The sequence below is a fragment of the Lepisosteus platostomus genome, chromosome 4, assembly GCF_059453375.1.
Source record: "Lepisosteus platostomus isolate fLepPlt1 chromosome 4, fLepPlt1.hap1, whole genome shotgun sequence".
Classification (NCBI taxonomy): domain Eukaryota; kingdom Metazoa; phylum Chordata; class Actinopteri; order Semionotiformes; family Lepisosteidae; genus Lepisosteus; species Lepisosteus platostomus.
In genome coordinates, this window is record NC_142614.1 from 11,895,102 (window position 1) to 11,913,628 (window position 18,527).

The 18,527-nt window shown below is 43.4% G+C and overlaps 1 protein-coding gene across 2 annotated transcripts in view; it reads left to right on the forward strand.

The window, feature by feature from the left end:
- Positions 1 to 12,089: 12,089 nt before the first annotated feature.
- The window catches only part of fxr2 (FMR1 autosomal homolog 2), a 41,670-nt gene continuing 35,232 nt past the window's right edge, over positions 12,090 to 18,527 (forward strand). For both annotated transcript variants that reach the window (XM_088628482.1, XM_088628483.1), the window contains exon 1: positions 12,090 to 12,660. In XM_088628482.1, coding sequence (XP_088484608.1) covers positions 12,610 to 12,660 — 51 coding nt within the window. In that variant the 5' untranslated portion in view covers positions 12,090 to 12,609. The remainder of the gene's footprint in view (positions 12,661 to 18,527) is intronic.

Consider the following 18,527-nt stretch of genomic DNA (forward strand, 5'->3'; position numbering starts at 1 on the left):
CTCTACCAATGACCCTGAATTAGAAGAAGTGGTTAAAAAATGGGGGGGGGTACACTAACTATAATTCTTGTAACTGAAATTTAAACCTTTATTAGAAATATCAGTAGTTTTTTTTCCCCCCTCTGTGAATTGTACCTCCTCTACAATCTTCATTGCCTACATCAGGTGCAGAGAAATAGATACCTCTGGCTGCCAGTGAAGTTTAGAGTTTAGTCTATGGTCCTGTATGCAATCCACAATCTGATAATGGTGGATCTTTTTATGCCCAATTTGGTTATGAGAGACCATACATTCCACTCGTTTGACCTCTCGTTTGCATTTCTGTACAAAAACCAGGATGTGGAAGTCTGTTTTATTGATAACTCGGAACAAAATTCATTAAAACAATGTTTTCCAATTTTTATCAGTGTTCATAGGGCAGCACTAAATCTTGACTGTGCCTGGATGAAATTTTTAGATCACATGCTAGAAATGAAGAGACTGTGACAGGATGAATGGCCTCAGTTTGCTTTGTCATTCCCAGTTTCCATCTCTTTGCTTGGCTTTGTTCCAGGAAATTGTTTTTGTTGACAAAGTAAACAGTCATTAAAAGCAGCCACGTCAATAGATGGGGTTGGACAGGACAAACTCCCTTCAACATTATTGAGCTGAAGGGCTGAACATGCCGTTTATTCTATCCTGGCTACTATCGAGGATGCAGAAAAGACGGCATTTCTGTGATTGATTCATCCTATTGAAAGAAATGTTTGACATCCTAACAAAAACTGCAGTAGTTTTTCTTTGTCATCTGTTTCTCGAACTTCTATGCCCTTGATCTCTGGGCCTGAGGATACTTCTTGTACTTAAGGATACTTGAGGATACTTATATGTAACAGTCAAGTGTAGACATCTGGGCTTAAAAGCACAGTACTGTATATCCAGCCGTCCATTTCCTGACTGCTTTATCCGATTCAGGGTTGCAGCAGAGCTGGTGAGTATCCCAGAAAGTAACTGGTGCCAGGCATGGTACAAATTAGACAGGACGCCAGTCCATTGGAGGGCACAAAGAGACACAAAGACACACACTCAGTTTTCCCAGAAGCCAGTTAACCTTCCAGTGTGTCTTTGGTCTGTGGGAGGAAACCAGAGCACCCAGGGGAAACCCACATGAAAATGAGGAGAACATGCAAACTCAGTAAAACTCCATTACTTAATTTAATAGATCACTGGTTTAATTGATCACAGTGGAACTGTCTCCGATCTTTAGAAATTGGTGATATAATAGTAAACTATAAAATATGCTTGGGGCTCCCCAGGAGTTGGGAAGGTGATTTCTGGCCTAAGAACATTTAAAAAACCTAGTCATCTGAGTTACACTGATGGAACATTTTCAGACTCCTTGGCATGTTTCTGCTGTGTTTAGAAGCACATTGCTTCTTGAATTCCAACTTCACCTTTTTAAAGCTATTCATATTCCAGTGTAGCATCCCAGATGTGAAGTTAAACCCAGGGCCCCAGCACTTTAAGATGATGATACCAACCACTGCACCACCATGCTGCTCATTTATAATATCCAATTAAATTGCTTTGAAGTATTTTTTAAGAAAAAGAGAGCCACCATCCAGTGATTGTAGGCACGTTTAGAGTCCAGCTGTGATCGGTGAACCTCATACAAAACCGCGCCGCTGTGCAGAGCCATGTGACCTTGTCACAGGTCAGAAATCACCGCTCTCCCTCACCGTCCGCTCCCAAACGTCGGAGCAGACAGTGAGACAAAAACTTTTCTTTGAATTGTCTCTCTTTCCTGCCCCAACCCGGCAGGATCCGAGACAGGCCTGACGAACGCCACTGAAGGGACCGAGCGTGAGAAGATGTTAAAACACAGAGCAGAGGGCTCGCACAGCAGGAAGCGCAGCAACTCGCCTCTTTCGTCAGGAAAGGAAGCGGCTCTGGATGAGTAGCCTCAGGACATAGCCGAACCACAACAAACGCACCCTGGGAGCGATCAGGTTATAAATGGCAAAACACAAGCGATGGGAGACACGGTCTCACGGAAAAGTGCTTAAGCATTTATGTTTGCAGTGAATCGGCTATCTCTCCATGCACAGAGAAAAGCGTTTGTGCTAAAAGCCTGGATGAGTGCAAACTGAGAGAAAAAAACAGTTTGAAAGGGAGTAGTGTGCCGTGAACAATAATTTACCGCAGTAAAGAAATTGTCATCCATTTCACAAATCACCACTGGGTTTCTGCCCTCGCCCGCTCCTGTCCTGCCAGTTTGTCCCTCACTTCCTGGACGCGAACCGGGGTCTCTGGCGTCACGCAACAGAGAACTTGTCGGCTGAGCTAAAGGAGAGCTCCCCCAGCCTACCCGGCTGAGATCCCTGTGATACGCAGGGACATATTCGTTACATTAGTGACGGGTGTGATGTAATTCTCTGTCCCCTACAAGCACCAGAATGTTAACTCCAGAATGAAAAATTACAATTGCATTGCTCAAGCAACAAGTGGTAATAATGTTAAGTGTTAAATACGTTACCTTCCTGTTAGTTAAGAAAGTAGTTCTCTTTAGCTTTGGTTAAATATAGCTACATAGCAAAAAATAATAAGGCTCCACGGGTTTGGCATTGAGATATCCATGATTTCAAGGTAGGGCACACTTACCCTACTTGTCTGGTCAATCCAGACAAGTGTTTGGTAAACATGGTGCAATGGAATGTGGTCCACATACAGTACATGTCGAGCACAGATAATGTCCACAACACGGACAGGCGTGCTGATGACGTCCTTCTAATGTAGTGCTCCCTCTGGTGGGCAGGGACGGTAAACGAATTTCACAGTGAAATTGTCTGCGTTGGCCGAAATACAGTACGTATCCCTGGTGAAAATGTGCGCAGGATACGCAAAACTTTAGAAGTCAGATTAAAATAAACCCTTCAAAAGGACTCAAAACCTTCTTCTTTAGAAGACCCTTTAATTAACTGGTTCTGTTCTTTACCTCTGTCCGACTGTTTTCAGTACCCCATAATTATAAAAAGCAACGCCTCATCATAATCATAACACAAGACAAAAAGAGGCTGCAATATCAAAGAATGTCCACAGGGGGGCAATAGAATAATAAATTGTGTGTTTATAAGTTTTAATAAACCAACGAGGTCCGGTTTTGCCAGAGTGAATGGTGCATCGTACCACAGTTTTAAATTAATTAGAAGCAGGTATTGTAAAACTCCTGCCCATCATAATTTTAAAACGGAACAGTGGTTTTTATTCCCTCCTATTATTTGCAATTGGCTGATTGCTTTATCGTCGGAGACCCGAGCGAGTTGCAATAAGAGCAGGGCAATCAATTTAATTTATGAAGAGTGCAACTTGAATGACAAAGGGTTGCTGAATTACACTCACCAAAAAAAGCTTTAAGCCCTTAACAGTTAACTTTGAGGGGGATACAATGTGGAAGTTACCTCAATTTGCAGGGCTTACTGTGGTGGTTTAGGGCCACCATCCATTCACTCTTTTTTCTAATCCCAGGGGAGCCAAAACCTATCCCAGGAAGCATTAGGGTTACTAGAAGAACCTAAATATTAATAATCAATGAGGGAGAGTTAATCCATTGAGATTCCAGTTTATATCTTGTTATTTTTGGCAATTATGCTTTAAAATGAAAACAGTGTTTTAAAAAGTGAACTTTTTAAAGAAAATGACTATTATATATATTTTTTACATTAACAAAGATATCACTTCTCACTGTATATTAACTTTTCGATGCTATGGTGTGTTTGGTCGTGTTTTACAATGCCTGGATTGATTTGAACAGTTTTGTATATTAGTCCCAAGGATGAAACCTAGATACACTGATTAGTGGAAAAAGTTCTTCCTTTCCCACTGGGACGCCATTTCTCTTCTGCCATCGCTTCTATTTTAAAAAGTATTCACCTTGGCACAATTTATACCCCAACCTGAAATCACGTTCTCAATAATAATTTCATGGAGTGCTGGAACAGAGGTTTTCAGTTCTATGAGGAACACTGTACCTGCTGGCTTTCATCCCAGCCACGTTTTACACCACCAGCACAAAATTATGACTTAACTGATCTGCTTGCCTGTTTGGACTTTTAGTTATCTTGTTTCCTCTGACAGTCCTAAGTGTCAAAAATAATAAAATTCAGGTTGACTGGACCCAAAATCCAACTATGTGGAAGTGCTCTTGAGACCTAGAGCAGCTGACAGATCTTTACACAAGGAGTGGTGGGAGTGGGGAACAAGCTATGTTGTTGACGCTGAAACTCTGGCTTTTCTCAAGAAAGGACAGGATGAGATCCTGGGATCTGTTAGCTACCAGACAGGATAAATGAGCCTCTTTTCCTTTGTAATCGCTCTTATGTGCTCAGAGAACACGGCTCAGGAAAAGGTGGTTGCAAAACAGAACTTGTGAAGAAATAAATGTGCAGACTAGGGAAGATTGTGGGATAAAGTGTGGAGGAGGAGCTGGAATGCACTGAAGTCCCTGTGGGTGCTGGTAGCTGCCCTTAAGAGTTGCAGAATTCCACAATTAAGTGACAATAAATCCTGAAGTGCTAACATGATGCATAGCCGTGAAAATTAAGGCACGGCACAGATTTTTATAAACAGGAAACTGGCTGCCACATCTCTGAGAGGGATCTCAGTCAGAGGAGGACAAGAGGGGATAGAGGTGAAAGTCGGGAGGTCAGAGAGCGGAAAAGCAAAGCAAGATTCCTGGGCTGACACAACCATCCACCTTTGAGGAGTCTTCTTCATTCCATGCAATAGTGGTTCCAGCAACTTGCAGAGGCACCTGGTGAAGTCTGTCCCACCATGGAGACAGTGCACAGCTGGTCACTAATGGCACCCAGATAGGAAATACAGTTGGAGCCATATAGTTCAGTCTGCGCTTGAACAAGGCACCTTAGGTGCCTCAAGGTAGCCACTTATTAATTTTCTAACCACTTTATCCAATTCAGGGGTGCAGGGGAGCTGGAGCCTATCCTGGCAAATAATGGGCGCAAGGCGAGATACACCCTGGATGGGACACCAGTCCATCACAGAACACACATAGACACACACACTCACACACCCTGGACAGGACACCAGTCAATCACAAGGCACACACAGCCACAGACACACACTCACACTAGGACCAGTTTTTCCAGAAGCCAATTAACCTATGAGTATGTCTTTGGACTTTGGGAGGAAATAGGAGTGCCTGGAGGAAACCCACATGAAGAGCAGAAATTGAACCCAGGGCCCCAGTGCTGCAAGGCAGCAATACTAACCCCTGTGCTACTGTGCCATCCCCCCAAAATAGACTTTTACCCAACTACCTTAATTAACCAAAAAATTAAATTCCATCTTCTTCTGCAGCCCTTCTGTCCATCTGCCCCTCACACCTAGAGTCTAATATCTCCAAGTGAAATATTCTAGAAGAAAATACTGTCTCAGAGGTTCTTATCAGTCTGAAGTGATGAAGGCTGAGCAGAAAATTATCCTTAGTTACAAAATGCTCTGAACCCAGCCGGAGAGACACTACACACCTGAGGATGCACAAGACTGGTACACTCACCTTCTTTCCTCCCTCCTCTCCACGAAGCTGTTTTCTTTAGCTGTTCTTGCTGGGGTAACTCTTAAGGAAATATGCAGAAATAGGGAACAGCATAGAAACAGACAAATCGGACAACAAAAGCATCCCCTTTAAATAAAAACAACCCATTAACGACTAAACCCAGCCTTGAATAGCTGCTGTTCATTTTATAGGGATTAGCGAAGCAGGAAACTAAAGCTGGGATTTATCCGAAACAGACCTCTGGTTTCATTAACAGTCAGATTACTGCTGTGAAGTGCAGAGAATTGGTGTGAGCCTTTCCTCTTGTATAATTACTGGAGATACTTGTCACCAAGGTGAACATGTGAGCAGACAGAGAGGAGCTGAGCTTCTGTGAGCTGTCAGTCCGCCTATCAATTCTCACTTTGCTGTCAGTGCTAGATGGCTCTTACTCTTCTTCTAATAGGAGAAAAAAAGGGGAAAATGGACAGAGGCATAAAGAAATTTTTGGTTGTGGCCCTTCCTAAATCCATCTATTTTCTATCTCTGTTCTAAGAAATTCACAAATATAGGTGTAATACTGTGGTAGCTCTGTGGTACTGTGGTAGAAACTCTTTACTCTAGTTTTATTTTAAGTGAGTTATTAAGCAGAGAGGTACTTTCTAGATTTGCTTGGTCTCACATACTTTCATCTCCATTTCAGTGATATGGATCGTTAACTTGCTGTACTCGTAGCACACACCAGTGATGGTCCGATTGCAGATCAATAACAAGACATTCCAGTCCTGTTCAAGGCCCAGAGAGCAGCCCAAGAGTGATGCAGGAAAGGCAGTGAGCTGTGAGTGATAATCACCGTGTTCATACACAAGTGCAAGTAAATCGTTTGAAACAAAGAAGTGTGTCAGCCCAGAGCAGATGTCTCAGCAATGGACTGGGAACTGATAACAGCAGCCTGAACAGCAACAAGCCTGCAAGGTGTGTCATTAGGATCAGATGGGAAAGATCTTGGCTTACATTGTGAATGATCATCCTGAAGAATCCCAAATACAGGAGAGGAGCAGCTTCATCAAGCACTGAAGAGCAGGTCCCACTCAAGAGCTGCATGGAAGCAGTTCTGCCCCACTGCATCACAGATCAGAGAAGCCAGGAATTACTTCACCAGTTGAATTATTTCAGTTTATTGTCATATACACAAGTGCAATGAAATGCTGAATTAACAGGGACCATTTAGAATGGCCAGTATGCAGAATTTGACCAGAACTTAGTGCCACCCCACCTCTTACGAGCAGTACTGTGGGATCCGTGATGACGAGAAACTCAGGACCTTGATTTAAAGTCATCTGAAGGATGGTGCCTCCTTCAGCACGGTGTTGACATTCAATCGATTGGACCATTTGCGATGCCTCAGCCCAGAACACTAGAATCCGTTAAGGCTTCAATTTCTAGTACTGTACAGAGGTTCATGTGAGGTGGATTAATTGATTAATTACATAATTGGTGAAGGAGCAATTTGGACTAGGCCGAACTATAGAAAGACTCTTGGTTGTAGCTGGCGTTCGGTTGGTATTGGGTTACGTCTTTCTTGCTGTGTTTAGAGGAGTTTGGGTGAATAAAGTCTCCTAGCATAAAAATTTTTGCTGTCCACTGGGAGTTTTGTGTGCTCGGGTCTCACAAGCCACCAGTGGAGAGGTCGGCATTTCAAATCTTGTTTAAAAATTCTGAAACTCACATCCGTTTTAAAGAGGGTTAACATGGAGGGCTATCTGTCCTGGAACACTGTAGCCCTTTTCTGAGACTTATTCGTGACACTTTCTCTCTGTTAATCATGGTTTAAAGCCACAGTTTGTGTTAAGGTTAATAATGCCACTCCTTCCTTTACCAGTGTCATTATGATTTAACCCTCTTTAGTTTTACTACACACAGTAATATCACAGTAAACTCTTATAAGGGCATGAACAGAGGCCAGACAGCTGTGCTTCATCCATCTAAATTTAGGCACACTACAGATTGTGGAAGAAACTGCTGACTCATGTGATGAGTCACTGAGGATCATTCAGAAGAGGGGATCCTGGGTTATGAGGTTGCTAGAAGCTGGGTGAGCCACACAAAGCTGAACTATTCTTAAAGCCATCGGTGCTGGAGAGCCCTCGGCTCAGACGACCTCAGCCTGGGAGCCCCCTGTCAGGCGAATGGATAAGAATCAGAGAGACTCTGCAAGAAAGAGGAGCTGATTAAGAGCCATGCACCACTGCATCAGGGTATTAATTAGGCAGCTAATTCATTACTGTATCAAATTAAAACCTAATGAGCTATTTAATTGTCTTACTATGCATATTGTTCAGAAATTGAATGCAATTTTAAAGTGCATTCATGATGTGTTGCTTTTTTAAAAAATTGTTACAAGTTGTTTTGGATAAACCAATTTTATTATAATAATTGCACATGCAGGCTTCTTATTATATTCTTTATGCATTGTGTTTTTCATAATGTTATTGTGTTAAGCTGTTTTGAATAAAGATATCAACCAAATTACTGCTGCAACTTTTTAGTAATAGGAACAATATAAGAAAAGTTATAAGTAAGAGGTGGCCATGTGGCCCATCTTCCCTGTTGGGTTGTTGGTAGTATATTGTTCCAAACATCTCATCTCATCTCATTTCTTGACTGCTTCAACAACATGGCTGGGCAGCTTGTTCCTCAATCCCATAACTCTTTGTGTAAAGAAATACCTCCTCCTCTTGGTTTTAAATACACTACCAAACTAAAATGTTCAAACTGAAAAGTTTTTAGAGTCATGTGTTTGATATTTGTATTAACCAAGATTAATTTACTGTAAAATGCAAAATCCATCTAAAATAATATCACAAAAAGTACAACTAAATAGGTATGATTGTGTGGATCTACAGTACAATGATTTAAAAATCTATGTGAAACGCATTAGGAAGGACTAAAATATTTCTGTGAAAATCCTGAAATCTTTAATATTTGTGAGCATAGGCTGGACAGCAGAGGTCTCTACAGGTCATTTTATAACGTTAAAGAATTTTAGTGGATGCTTTGCATACTGTTTAAGGGAGTGAATGCACATGGACCTAGACTTGGTTTTAAAATGGTTTTAGAGTTGGTTTTAAAATAATGCTCCCCTGCGAAACTGAATTTTTGCTTGGAGAAATGTTTAAGCTGTGCTGCCCCAGAAGAGTGACACATATGGAGCTTGAAAAAACGCTGAAGCTGCTGTCCAAACACACCATTTGTAACAGAAGATGTCCATGATAAAGATGGCCCACCAATTGTGCAGTCAGGGCAGGTGGTAAAAATAGCTCTCCCTTGTGACAGCTGAACATGTCACTTTGGGGTCCTCGGTGCCACACAGCTGTCCTGTCACCTGCCTGACGTCAATCACTGGGCAAGACGCATTCTGTGTTACAGGACAAGTGAGAGGGACCTTCCCACGGGAGAAAATGAGCTTGAGGGGACTGCGTTTTCACTTTCCTGCACATTTTAACCTGGTGCCATTTATCTTCCTGGAAAATTAGCAAATCCACTCTAAAACTGTCTAATGGATTTAAGTGTCAAATATACACAATACATTTTGTATATATATATATGCAGCTTCAGATCAAATAATCGGCAGACTGTATCAGACTCCAGTTAGCCCACTGAAATGTCTCAACTATTGGTTGGTATTACTTGCTAGCACTGATTGTGAGTGTTCCATAAATTAAGACGAGGCTCCTGTGAGAGATATTTATATTTTAATAATCAATTAATACTTTTTTTAATTAATGATAAACCTTGTTTCCAACACGGGGTGGCAATAGTTGTGGTAGTAAAGGTATACATTATATAAAACCCTAACTTTTTAGGAAATATTCAGCGTCAGTTTTCACTAGGAAATTTAAATATTATGAATGTAACACAGATGGGGATTTTAAATAATAAATGTTTTTAAATACATAGATCTTAATGTATATCCTCTTTGAAATAATAATAATAATATATAAAAATCTGATTTCGCAGTGTTTGGACACATTTATATCCCACCAAGATGTGCTAACAAAGAAACCTGGACACTAGTCAGGCTCACTGTCTCTCTTCAGTTAAAGGCTATTAAAACAGCAACTACAAAAAGCAAAATGAACATCAAAAATGCTGCTAATAATACTAAAATACTGCTCTGTTTGGACAGTAGGACTTTGGAGAGACAGGTAATTATTAAGTTGGACTCAGCAGTGCTTTCCAGCAGCACAAAATACACCTGACACTAGGGGCAGGTGTGTTACAAGTCAACCATAGCCTTGTCTGTGACCACACATCAATAAAGAGCAATCAAGACTGGCACACCTCGATTCAAAGACTAAATTATCAGTATCCATTTCCTCAGACATTGCCCATATCCTGGCTGACACACATATAAAGGGATTTCATCTTGAAGTAGATGTGGGCTATGTGTGACACGAAGACTTGACAAGTGCTGACTGATGCTTTGTTTTCGGAAAGCACACCTGTTTATTCCAGACACAGTGCACAAAGAGACAATCCTTCAAGTCAGCTAAGAGGTGCAGACAGAGGCTGGCCACATGGTCATTCTTTGGGATTGGAAGGGGGTGCCGAGTTCTCCAAAACCTGCAGAGATCCGGTCACAAATTGACTGTCCGGTCCTGTTTTGGGGGATTTTATGAGCATTCAGTAAGTGGATCTACTGGGATATCTGTGGAGAAGCCAGATTATTAGAATCCACACATGTGCAGGGTTTATATCCAATAGTTGGCAGGAACTGTAATGGCAGTCCTCTCTTTCTTTGTGTAGCACAGGTGTCATGTGCTAGGGCACCCCCTCCTGTAACCAACAGCCATCTCTGGACAGCTGACCATAGCAGTCAGGCTGAAGGAACTCAACCTCTTTAGTCTTGAACCCAGATGGATCTGAGTATTAGATGGATCCAAAAAACAGTGAAACTCAAACCAGAGGGCACTATTGGAAGTGCTGTTAAAACCAAGAAAAAAAGGCACTTCTTTACACAAAGAGTGGTGGGAGTATGGTACAAGCTGCTCCAGACATGTTGTTGAGGCTGATACCCTTTTTTTCCCCCAAAACAGGTGGTTGAGATCCTCCAATCAGGCCTGGAGGCACATCTTCACACAAAGGGTGGTGGGAGTGTGGAACAAGCCATCTAGCCATGTTGTTGAAGCCAATACCCTGGTTTCTTTCAAGAAGAGGATGAAATCCTGGGATCATATAACTACAAACTACCAAATGTGCCAACTGGGCTCCTCTCTGGTCTTGTAACCGTTTCTATGTTCACTAGTCCACACAGACAGATGGAGAACTATGATACAGTTCAAGTAGGTACTGTAGCTGTGTCAGTATGTGTCAGCTGCAAAGGAACAAATAAAGGTTTATTTCATGTTGAAAAGAGAAGAAAAGAAACACAACAAACACAAAGGCTCTACAGTTGAAACGTTGTGTTTCTTTTCTTCTCTTTTCAGCATGGAATGAACCTTTATTTGTTCCTTTGCAAACTATGATACAGGATGTGCAGATTTTTTACTCTCGATTAATAAAGTCTTCCGCTGTGGTCTACAAAACCCCAGAAATTTACACTCATGTTGTGTTGTAATTCTGAATGGGAAGATGGCATCTTTGTTACACCTCACACAATGAGATTCTGCTGTGCTCTGTGACAGCCCGCAGTGAGACCTTAGAAATATCTCTTAGCTTTTTCATAGGGCTCTGTTTGTTCGAGGGGAAAATAAATAAAACGGTCTATCAGAGGCAATGTCCAGAAATAAGAGTGAGCATACTTCATTCTTACCAAAGTCGCGACCTTTTTTTATTGTTCACATAAAAAAACACAGCAATTCGTTTCTAGGACACTTCCAATATGTAATTGAGAACTGCTGTTTTAAAACGCTTCAAGTGCCTTTTATAAAAAAAGACGGGAAACAATATGCGTTATATGAACGCCATAAATAGCTGTATATTTAACCTGATAATAAATATGATACATTTTCATAAGCAGAACTTAACAATATTAAATAATTACGTTATTTACACATATATTTTTACATTAAAAGTGTTAAGCTTATTGTTTTATTTATTTATTTTAAATCGAAAGGGCAAATGTTTTCGAACCCTAAAAGTTTCTTTAGCACACAACGGATACACACTTACAAAAGATGTATATCCTGTGCAATAAATATAGATCATTATAATTACTCTTAAGTATTGTATTACCGGAACCATGCTTCATGAATTGCGCTTATTGACTGAGAATTACGGTAATGAAACTCTCGAACATCTCTAGCGTCAAAGAATCAAAGGATGTACATGGAGTAACCCAATCACATCGAGAATACGCACTGATTGACAACCAACATATCCAATAAAGAGAGTTGCAGAGTCGATTACCGAGGAGGGCAGGAGGGAGGGATGTGTAAGGAAGTTAGTGTGAAAAGGGAATTCTGTTGAAAGACGTGGATCTGAGCCAATAGGAGAGGAGGGTGAGTGGAATGGGCGGGCCGTGTGTGACGGAGAGGAGGGATTTGGGGGTCATTCAGGGCCTCACGGGCTCACTCTGTCGGCGTGCGGTTTGGGGGACGGGCTGTGGCGCTCACCTGCGGTAGCGCAGCCAGCTTCTGGGGAGGAGGCAAAACTACACTAAATACATTACAATCACCCCACTGTTGCCACCCATGAAAAGCTGAAGAGCACAAACGGACAGCGTTGCTTGCGTCGCCTTGAGCCAGCAGTGTCGGACCCCGAGCTCATCAGGAGCGCAGGCGGATTGCATGAGTTTCTCGTCCCCGGAGTGTGACTGCATCCGACCAGCACTTCGACAGCCTATTTAGCAGCGCCCAGATCCGGCGTCACCCAGAACACTCTCTCCCCCCCACCCCCCCTCCCCTCACTTATCCCGTCCCTCTCTCCGTCTAAACCCCGGGACACTGGAAATCCACAAGCGGCCGGGAAGCGGCGGCGGCGGCGGTGGCAGGCCGGGGCAGCGAGGGGGTCTTCCGGAGTCACAGGGAGCCGGCGAGCGGGAGGAGCACCGGGGGTTCCGTGAGGCGGCGAGGATGGACGGCCTGGCTGTGGAGGTCCGTGGCTCCAACGGGGCCTTTTACAAGGTAACGATCGGAAACGCCAGGGGGACGATCTGAAAAAGGGAGCCCAAGGCTTCTGTTTGTGTCGGATTGGGCGGTGATTTGCGTCCAGGCCCGCACGGCTCTTTGTATCTTTCTGGGGTCTTGGGTGACTGGGGAAGGCTGGGGGGGGTGACCGCTCTTTCTGCGGGCGAGGTTCCGTCCTGGCCTCCTTATCCCGTGCAACATGAAATCGGTAGCTCAAATCATTTCCATCTTCATTGCGTTGGTTTTAGGTGACAGATCCTCATCATGGGAACGCGCTAGACCTGCAGTAGTTCCTCACCCGTGTTCCTACCGGCGATCTCGGCTTCACACCTGCGTGCCACGAAAAACACAATCCACATGGCTTCACTTTGCTGTCCGCTCGTAGCGGTGCGTTTCTTTTATATTTCGCCATGATATAAACAAAGCTTCGCCAAGGTGCGGTGGTTTCGCTTTGTTCTGCATTTACACCCGCAGATCAGCGCATCTTCATGTCGGAGAAGTCGGTCGCTCCAGGTTAGGTGTTCAAGAACTGGTCCTCTGGGGGAACGCCACTGGTTTTCTCCCTTAACTGCAGCTGTAGTCCTGGCGTCGGTCTCGTTTTCTCCTGTTTATACTTGGAAATACTGCTTTCAGCTCGTGTTTGGTCACCCCACTAGTTATCCCACTGCAAGGACTAAACCACAGACACTGAAAGCCTATTGCGAGACGCCAGTAGGGACAGAAGTTGCAACCTTTCACACTTCGTGTTGAAAGCCCATGCTTAATACTGCAATCTCAGCCACATGTAACACAGCGTCCTGAAACCACGTACTGGCACACCGCTGTAGGTATCGATAACTTATCGATAAAGATTCATACTGAAGTAACAGGCTGTGTCACATTGTGGAACATTCCCGTTTCTTGAGTGAAACTCTTTCAAGCAGATTGATATAGAAATGTTCTACCACCCCATGGTTTTGGGAGCTGAGAGGCACAGGAGATCATTTCAGTATACAGTATTTTTGCTGTGAGGTGCCAGTATTCCACCATGTCGTGTAAATTCCTGAGTGGAGTGGCTTTAGAATTTGGTTTTTAAATTAAGATTTTGTCTCTGGTTTTGCCTCGCGGCTCCCAGACCATACTCTGACCTTGTGCCTTTGTTAACCCAGGCTCTTGTTCGTTATTTCGGACCGTTTAGCCCCCCCCGATGTGGAGCAGTTTGATCCGTGACGGGTTTTGCCACCGGCCAGTTCTTGCACATACCTGCGCTGGTCACAGAACTGCTTACACCAAAGTTTCCTCCAAATATGGGTGGCAGGCATGAAACATGGCCTGGTGTTGGATGACAGGAACTCGGAGTAAATCCTGGGAGTGGATTGCATCGTGCCAGGAGTGGGACTCTCCATGTCTTCCCTACTGCCTACCTTGTGTCATCTTAGCAGGTTGAGCTAATAAGCAGTGATGCTTAATTTCCGAAGGAAAAAAGCCTTTGAATGAGAAGGCTGACCTTTTCTAACACTTTCTACACAATCAGCACTGGATGTTTCTTGCCAATTTAAAATCCCACAATAGGAAATAAGGCCTGTGTTTCACTTCAGGTTCCGACTTTATACCAATTGTACTGATTAATCAGAAGCCAGTGCTCATCTTTCAGGCTGGTGTGAGCCCATGTGATGAATCCAGTAAGAATGGTATCTGCTGGATCTTTCCGGCTCGGAATTTGGCAGTCCTGCAGTGGGGTGGAGAGCTTTATCCCCATTACCCTGTTGCCCTTAAACAGAATCTAGTGCCGAGTGAGTCCTGAGTTTTCAGGCCTGGAATAAAAAGGCAAGCGTCAGTTTGCAAGAGTACTTCTGTGATATCCTACAGAGAGCTTCAGAAGACTAACTTTCTCACTAAACAGTGTTTGATCAAGTGCTGCCATAATTCTGCATTAAAAACTCCTTAAGTCTAGAAATGTACGTTTGTGGCAATGTTACTCTTGCTACTATTGTTGGTGTTAGAAATGGCAGTGAATTTCCCTGTTGAAAAAAATGGCTTTTATGCTCAAACTGTTCTGATCGTGTCAACGCAGAAATGAGTTTGCTGAAACTGCTTTGGGGAATTTTCAAAATCTGCTCCGTTTTGCGCTCCGGTTTCCCTTTTGCTTTCCTCCTCCTGCTCCGTCAGTCTGTTCAAGTGATGGATTTTGCCTCTTGCAGTCTGCTCCCCTTGGTTTGGAAATCGGGCCTTGTGCCCTGCAGGAAAGATGAAGCCATGGGTGGGGTGGATCTCAGTGCCTGTCTGCCCTGCAGTCACCGGTCTGTGCAGTTCTGGAGCGTTAATGCCCAGCCAGACCAGTCACTGTGGGTATTGATGTGGAATTAGGTGAAAAATCAATGTCGGGTCATTTTAAAGCGATCGCGGTGTCTCTTAGTGCTTCCCCTGTTACATTCTTGTTCTGGGCAGCTAACTCATTCATTGTAGATGCTCAGCGATGGTTTTGAATGTGCGTTAAGGCAGAAGATTGCTTGATGCTCACCACCACCACCGTTACAGCTGTACCTAAATATAACTGTGTCCACATGTGTTTGGCTGCGAAGGAATAAGTAAAGGTTAGAGCTTTGTAGTGTTGGCGCACAAGTGAAGACTCGACAGCCGAAATGTTTCTTCTTCTTGCCAGTGTGGAATTAACCTTTAACTTGCTAGGTCAGGACAGTCCGGCCTTGATTCTGTTAGCCCAGTGGATCTCGGTTGTTTGTCTGTCCAGAGTGAAGTCACTCTTCAGTTCTAAATGGGTTAAATCAATTGTTGTAAACTGGCCTGTTTTAACAGTGCAGCAGATTTAAAGGGACGTAGAAATCCTGCAGACCCACTGAGTAAACCCTCAAAGGACTATCTCGCTTTCTAGTATTTAACTCGGGACAGCAGTGAAAATGACAGTTGATTGAAACAAGTCTTTTACAAGGGAGCAGCCCTGAGTCACGTTGTGCAGTCTGACCAAAGCAAGAAATGAAGGGATCCATAGTAATGCATGCGTAGGTGAGATTGTGTGATGAATTATTACTGTACTGTTACTGCAACACGACTGTGATGCACACTGACAGGTATGCAAGAAGGGGCTGGAGTGATCACTGTGTGTGACTCGTGGAGGTATGCAATGTGTGTCCTACAGGTTTGGGTACATTAAATCACAATGCATCAGGTGCAGTAGGAACTGCATTTTAACACAAATATTTTTAATTTCACCCTTGTCAGTGTTTTATACTTACAAATGTAATTGGAAGGACTCGATACGATCTCGGATCAAAACATTCGCTTATTGTGAAGCCCATCACTCTGTGCAGTGCTGTCTTTACTGATTAAGGTCTTGATTTCAGTGTGGGATCCTGTGTAGTGTAATTCTGAGTTTTACAGCTCTCGATTATCTGCGGTGTTAAAAAGTGCAAGACAGCTCTATGCATCCTTTAACTTGGGCTTTAAATGGACAAAGTGGCATTGGATTCCTTTTTTGAAGGCTGTGTTGTGGACTGGCCAGAGCTAGCTAATATTCACTTCTCTTTCAATCAATTCAAATTGATCATTATAAAGAAATGGTAGCGGTTAAAATGTGTGCAATCTGCAGAAAGGATCAAACATTCTGAACCTTCTTTGCTAACCAGCACTGAAGTTTGTCTTAGGTTTCACTGTCTTAGGACTGACAGGGAGGTCTGGAAAATTAAGCAGCCGATTATCCAGGTTACACAGAGTTAATCTGGAAGGCAAATGAGAAGATACTGTTACTTTACCCGAAGGGTTGTTGGAGTGTGGAACAAGTTAACCAGCCATGTTGTTGAAGCTGCTTCTTTGGCTTTGTTCATGAAATAGCTGGATGAGATTGTGGGATCGATTAACTCATAACTCCCGTAAAGCCTAGATGGGCCGAATGTAACCTTTCTTCTGCTCTTAAGATACTGTGGCTGGCCAAGACCAGGAGTTGGATCAAAATCCAACATCGCTGAAGTTGAATTTGAAAAGAATGCAAGCGTGTGGCGCAGTGGTTAGCATTGTTGACTCGCAGAGCTGTGGCCCTGGGTTCGGTTCCTGGGATGCGACCTGTGTGGAGATTGTATGTTCTCCCTGTGTTCATGTAGGTTTCCCCTGGGTGCTCCAGTTTATTCCCACAGTCCAAAGACATGGGAGGTTAATTGGCTTTAGGGAAAACTGGCCCTGGTGTGACTGTGTCTGTCTGCCTTTTGAAGGAGTGGTGTCCTGTGCAGGGTGTACACTGCCTTGTGTCTATTGCTTGCTGGAATGTGCTCAGGGTAAAAGTCCAAACATGTAGAAAGCAGAGGACCAGGTTAGAGTGGGGTGTCTGAATGCATTTTTTTTTAATGCAGATTTGACCTGAGGGGCTGTGCAGTTCCAGTATCTTGTTCAGCCATTGCAGTTGGATTTTAAACACCTGGTATTCACACCTGGGGAGGAAGAAGGCTTGGCATCTTCAAGAATATTAAACGTTATAGCTTAGATAAACATGTCAGGGATGCAGTGTGAGTTGGGAGCCAGTTGGAATATGTTTCAGTAATATAATTCATATCATTGCAGATGTATTGTTCCAGTAAGTGTAAGTAGGTAATGTGGTATTCTGCATCCTAGCCAAAATGTAATATTACCAGATTTCTTTTTGGGTTTGTGAATTCACCAAATAATTCTCCAGGTACTGTCCTTCCCTGAAAGTTGTCTTCAGTCATGCCCTTAGCAACCTGGTGGTCCTTGTCTCTGACCAGGACGTGGTATTTGGCCTGGCTAATAGTACTGCCTTTTAAGTCGTTTTGGCAATTGTAATTTAGTTGCCTGACACTGGGCACCTGTTGTTTATATGAAATCGCATGACTTGAGCTATTTTATCCTGAGGAGCAATGTTGCTCCAATGACAAACCTGTCTGCTCAGTTCTGAAAACATAAAAACATTGTGCCCAGGGTGCTGTTGATGAAACACTTCCATGCTATGTCAGTATACAGTACATGTGTATAAGATGCATACGAATCTAGGCCTAATGTTCAGGTGCCCTCAAGAACAGAGGATGATCAGAGTTTCCTTTGTGGAAAGACCTGCCTCCTGTCAACAGGAGTAAAGGCATGTTTAGTGATGTCTGGTTCGTTCAGCTGTTACACTTCTTAAGGTTCATAGCTTTGAGCAGCTGAGACCACGAGCATCGAGTGAGCTGATGGGCTTTGCAAGGTCTTGATTTACTCAAAGAAAAATGTAGGCTTCCAATCTTGGGGAGCAAGCTGTTAATTACAGGACAAGATCTCCCAAGAGTTATTTTCACTGGTCAAGAATGGTTTTAGTCCAAACACTCTTAGGCCCAGAGCGCTGGTTTAGCTTGTTAAGGCAAGTATCTTTAGTAATGTGAGGAACAGAAAGGTATTCTCCCACTGCTCTTACTTTATAACATACCGCTAACCTTGTTCCCAGAGTTCCTTTTAACACCTATCCCCTGTACAAATACCCATCATGCCTTACAGGGGCAGCACCTCAAACAAGACCTGCAGGTTCAGTCATTTCACAAACCACATTCAGCAGTTACACTGAGTTTTTCCTTGATACCAAGATACCTTGATACGGAGGGGAGGGTGGAATAAGTCAGACAGGGCTTTTGTAGTAATGTAGTTGCGAATCAGCACTAACTGTCCCATACAGAATGGGTCTGACATGTGAAGAGATTAATGGCTCGAATGTGGCCAGAGCTTGTGGTGATGGACGCTCCTCTCCTCCAATTAGCACTCTCCCTCCGGAGCAGGGGCAGATCTGCCTGCGACTTTGGAAAAGAGTGGCTGGAAGGTGGGCGGGGTTGAGGACTTTGCCCTCGCTTCCTTATTCTCCCGTGTGCGGTTATGAGATTCACAGCTGTTAGCCAACA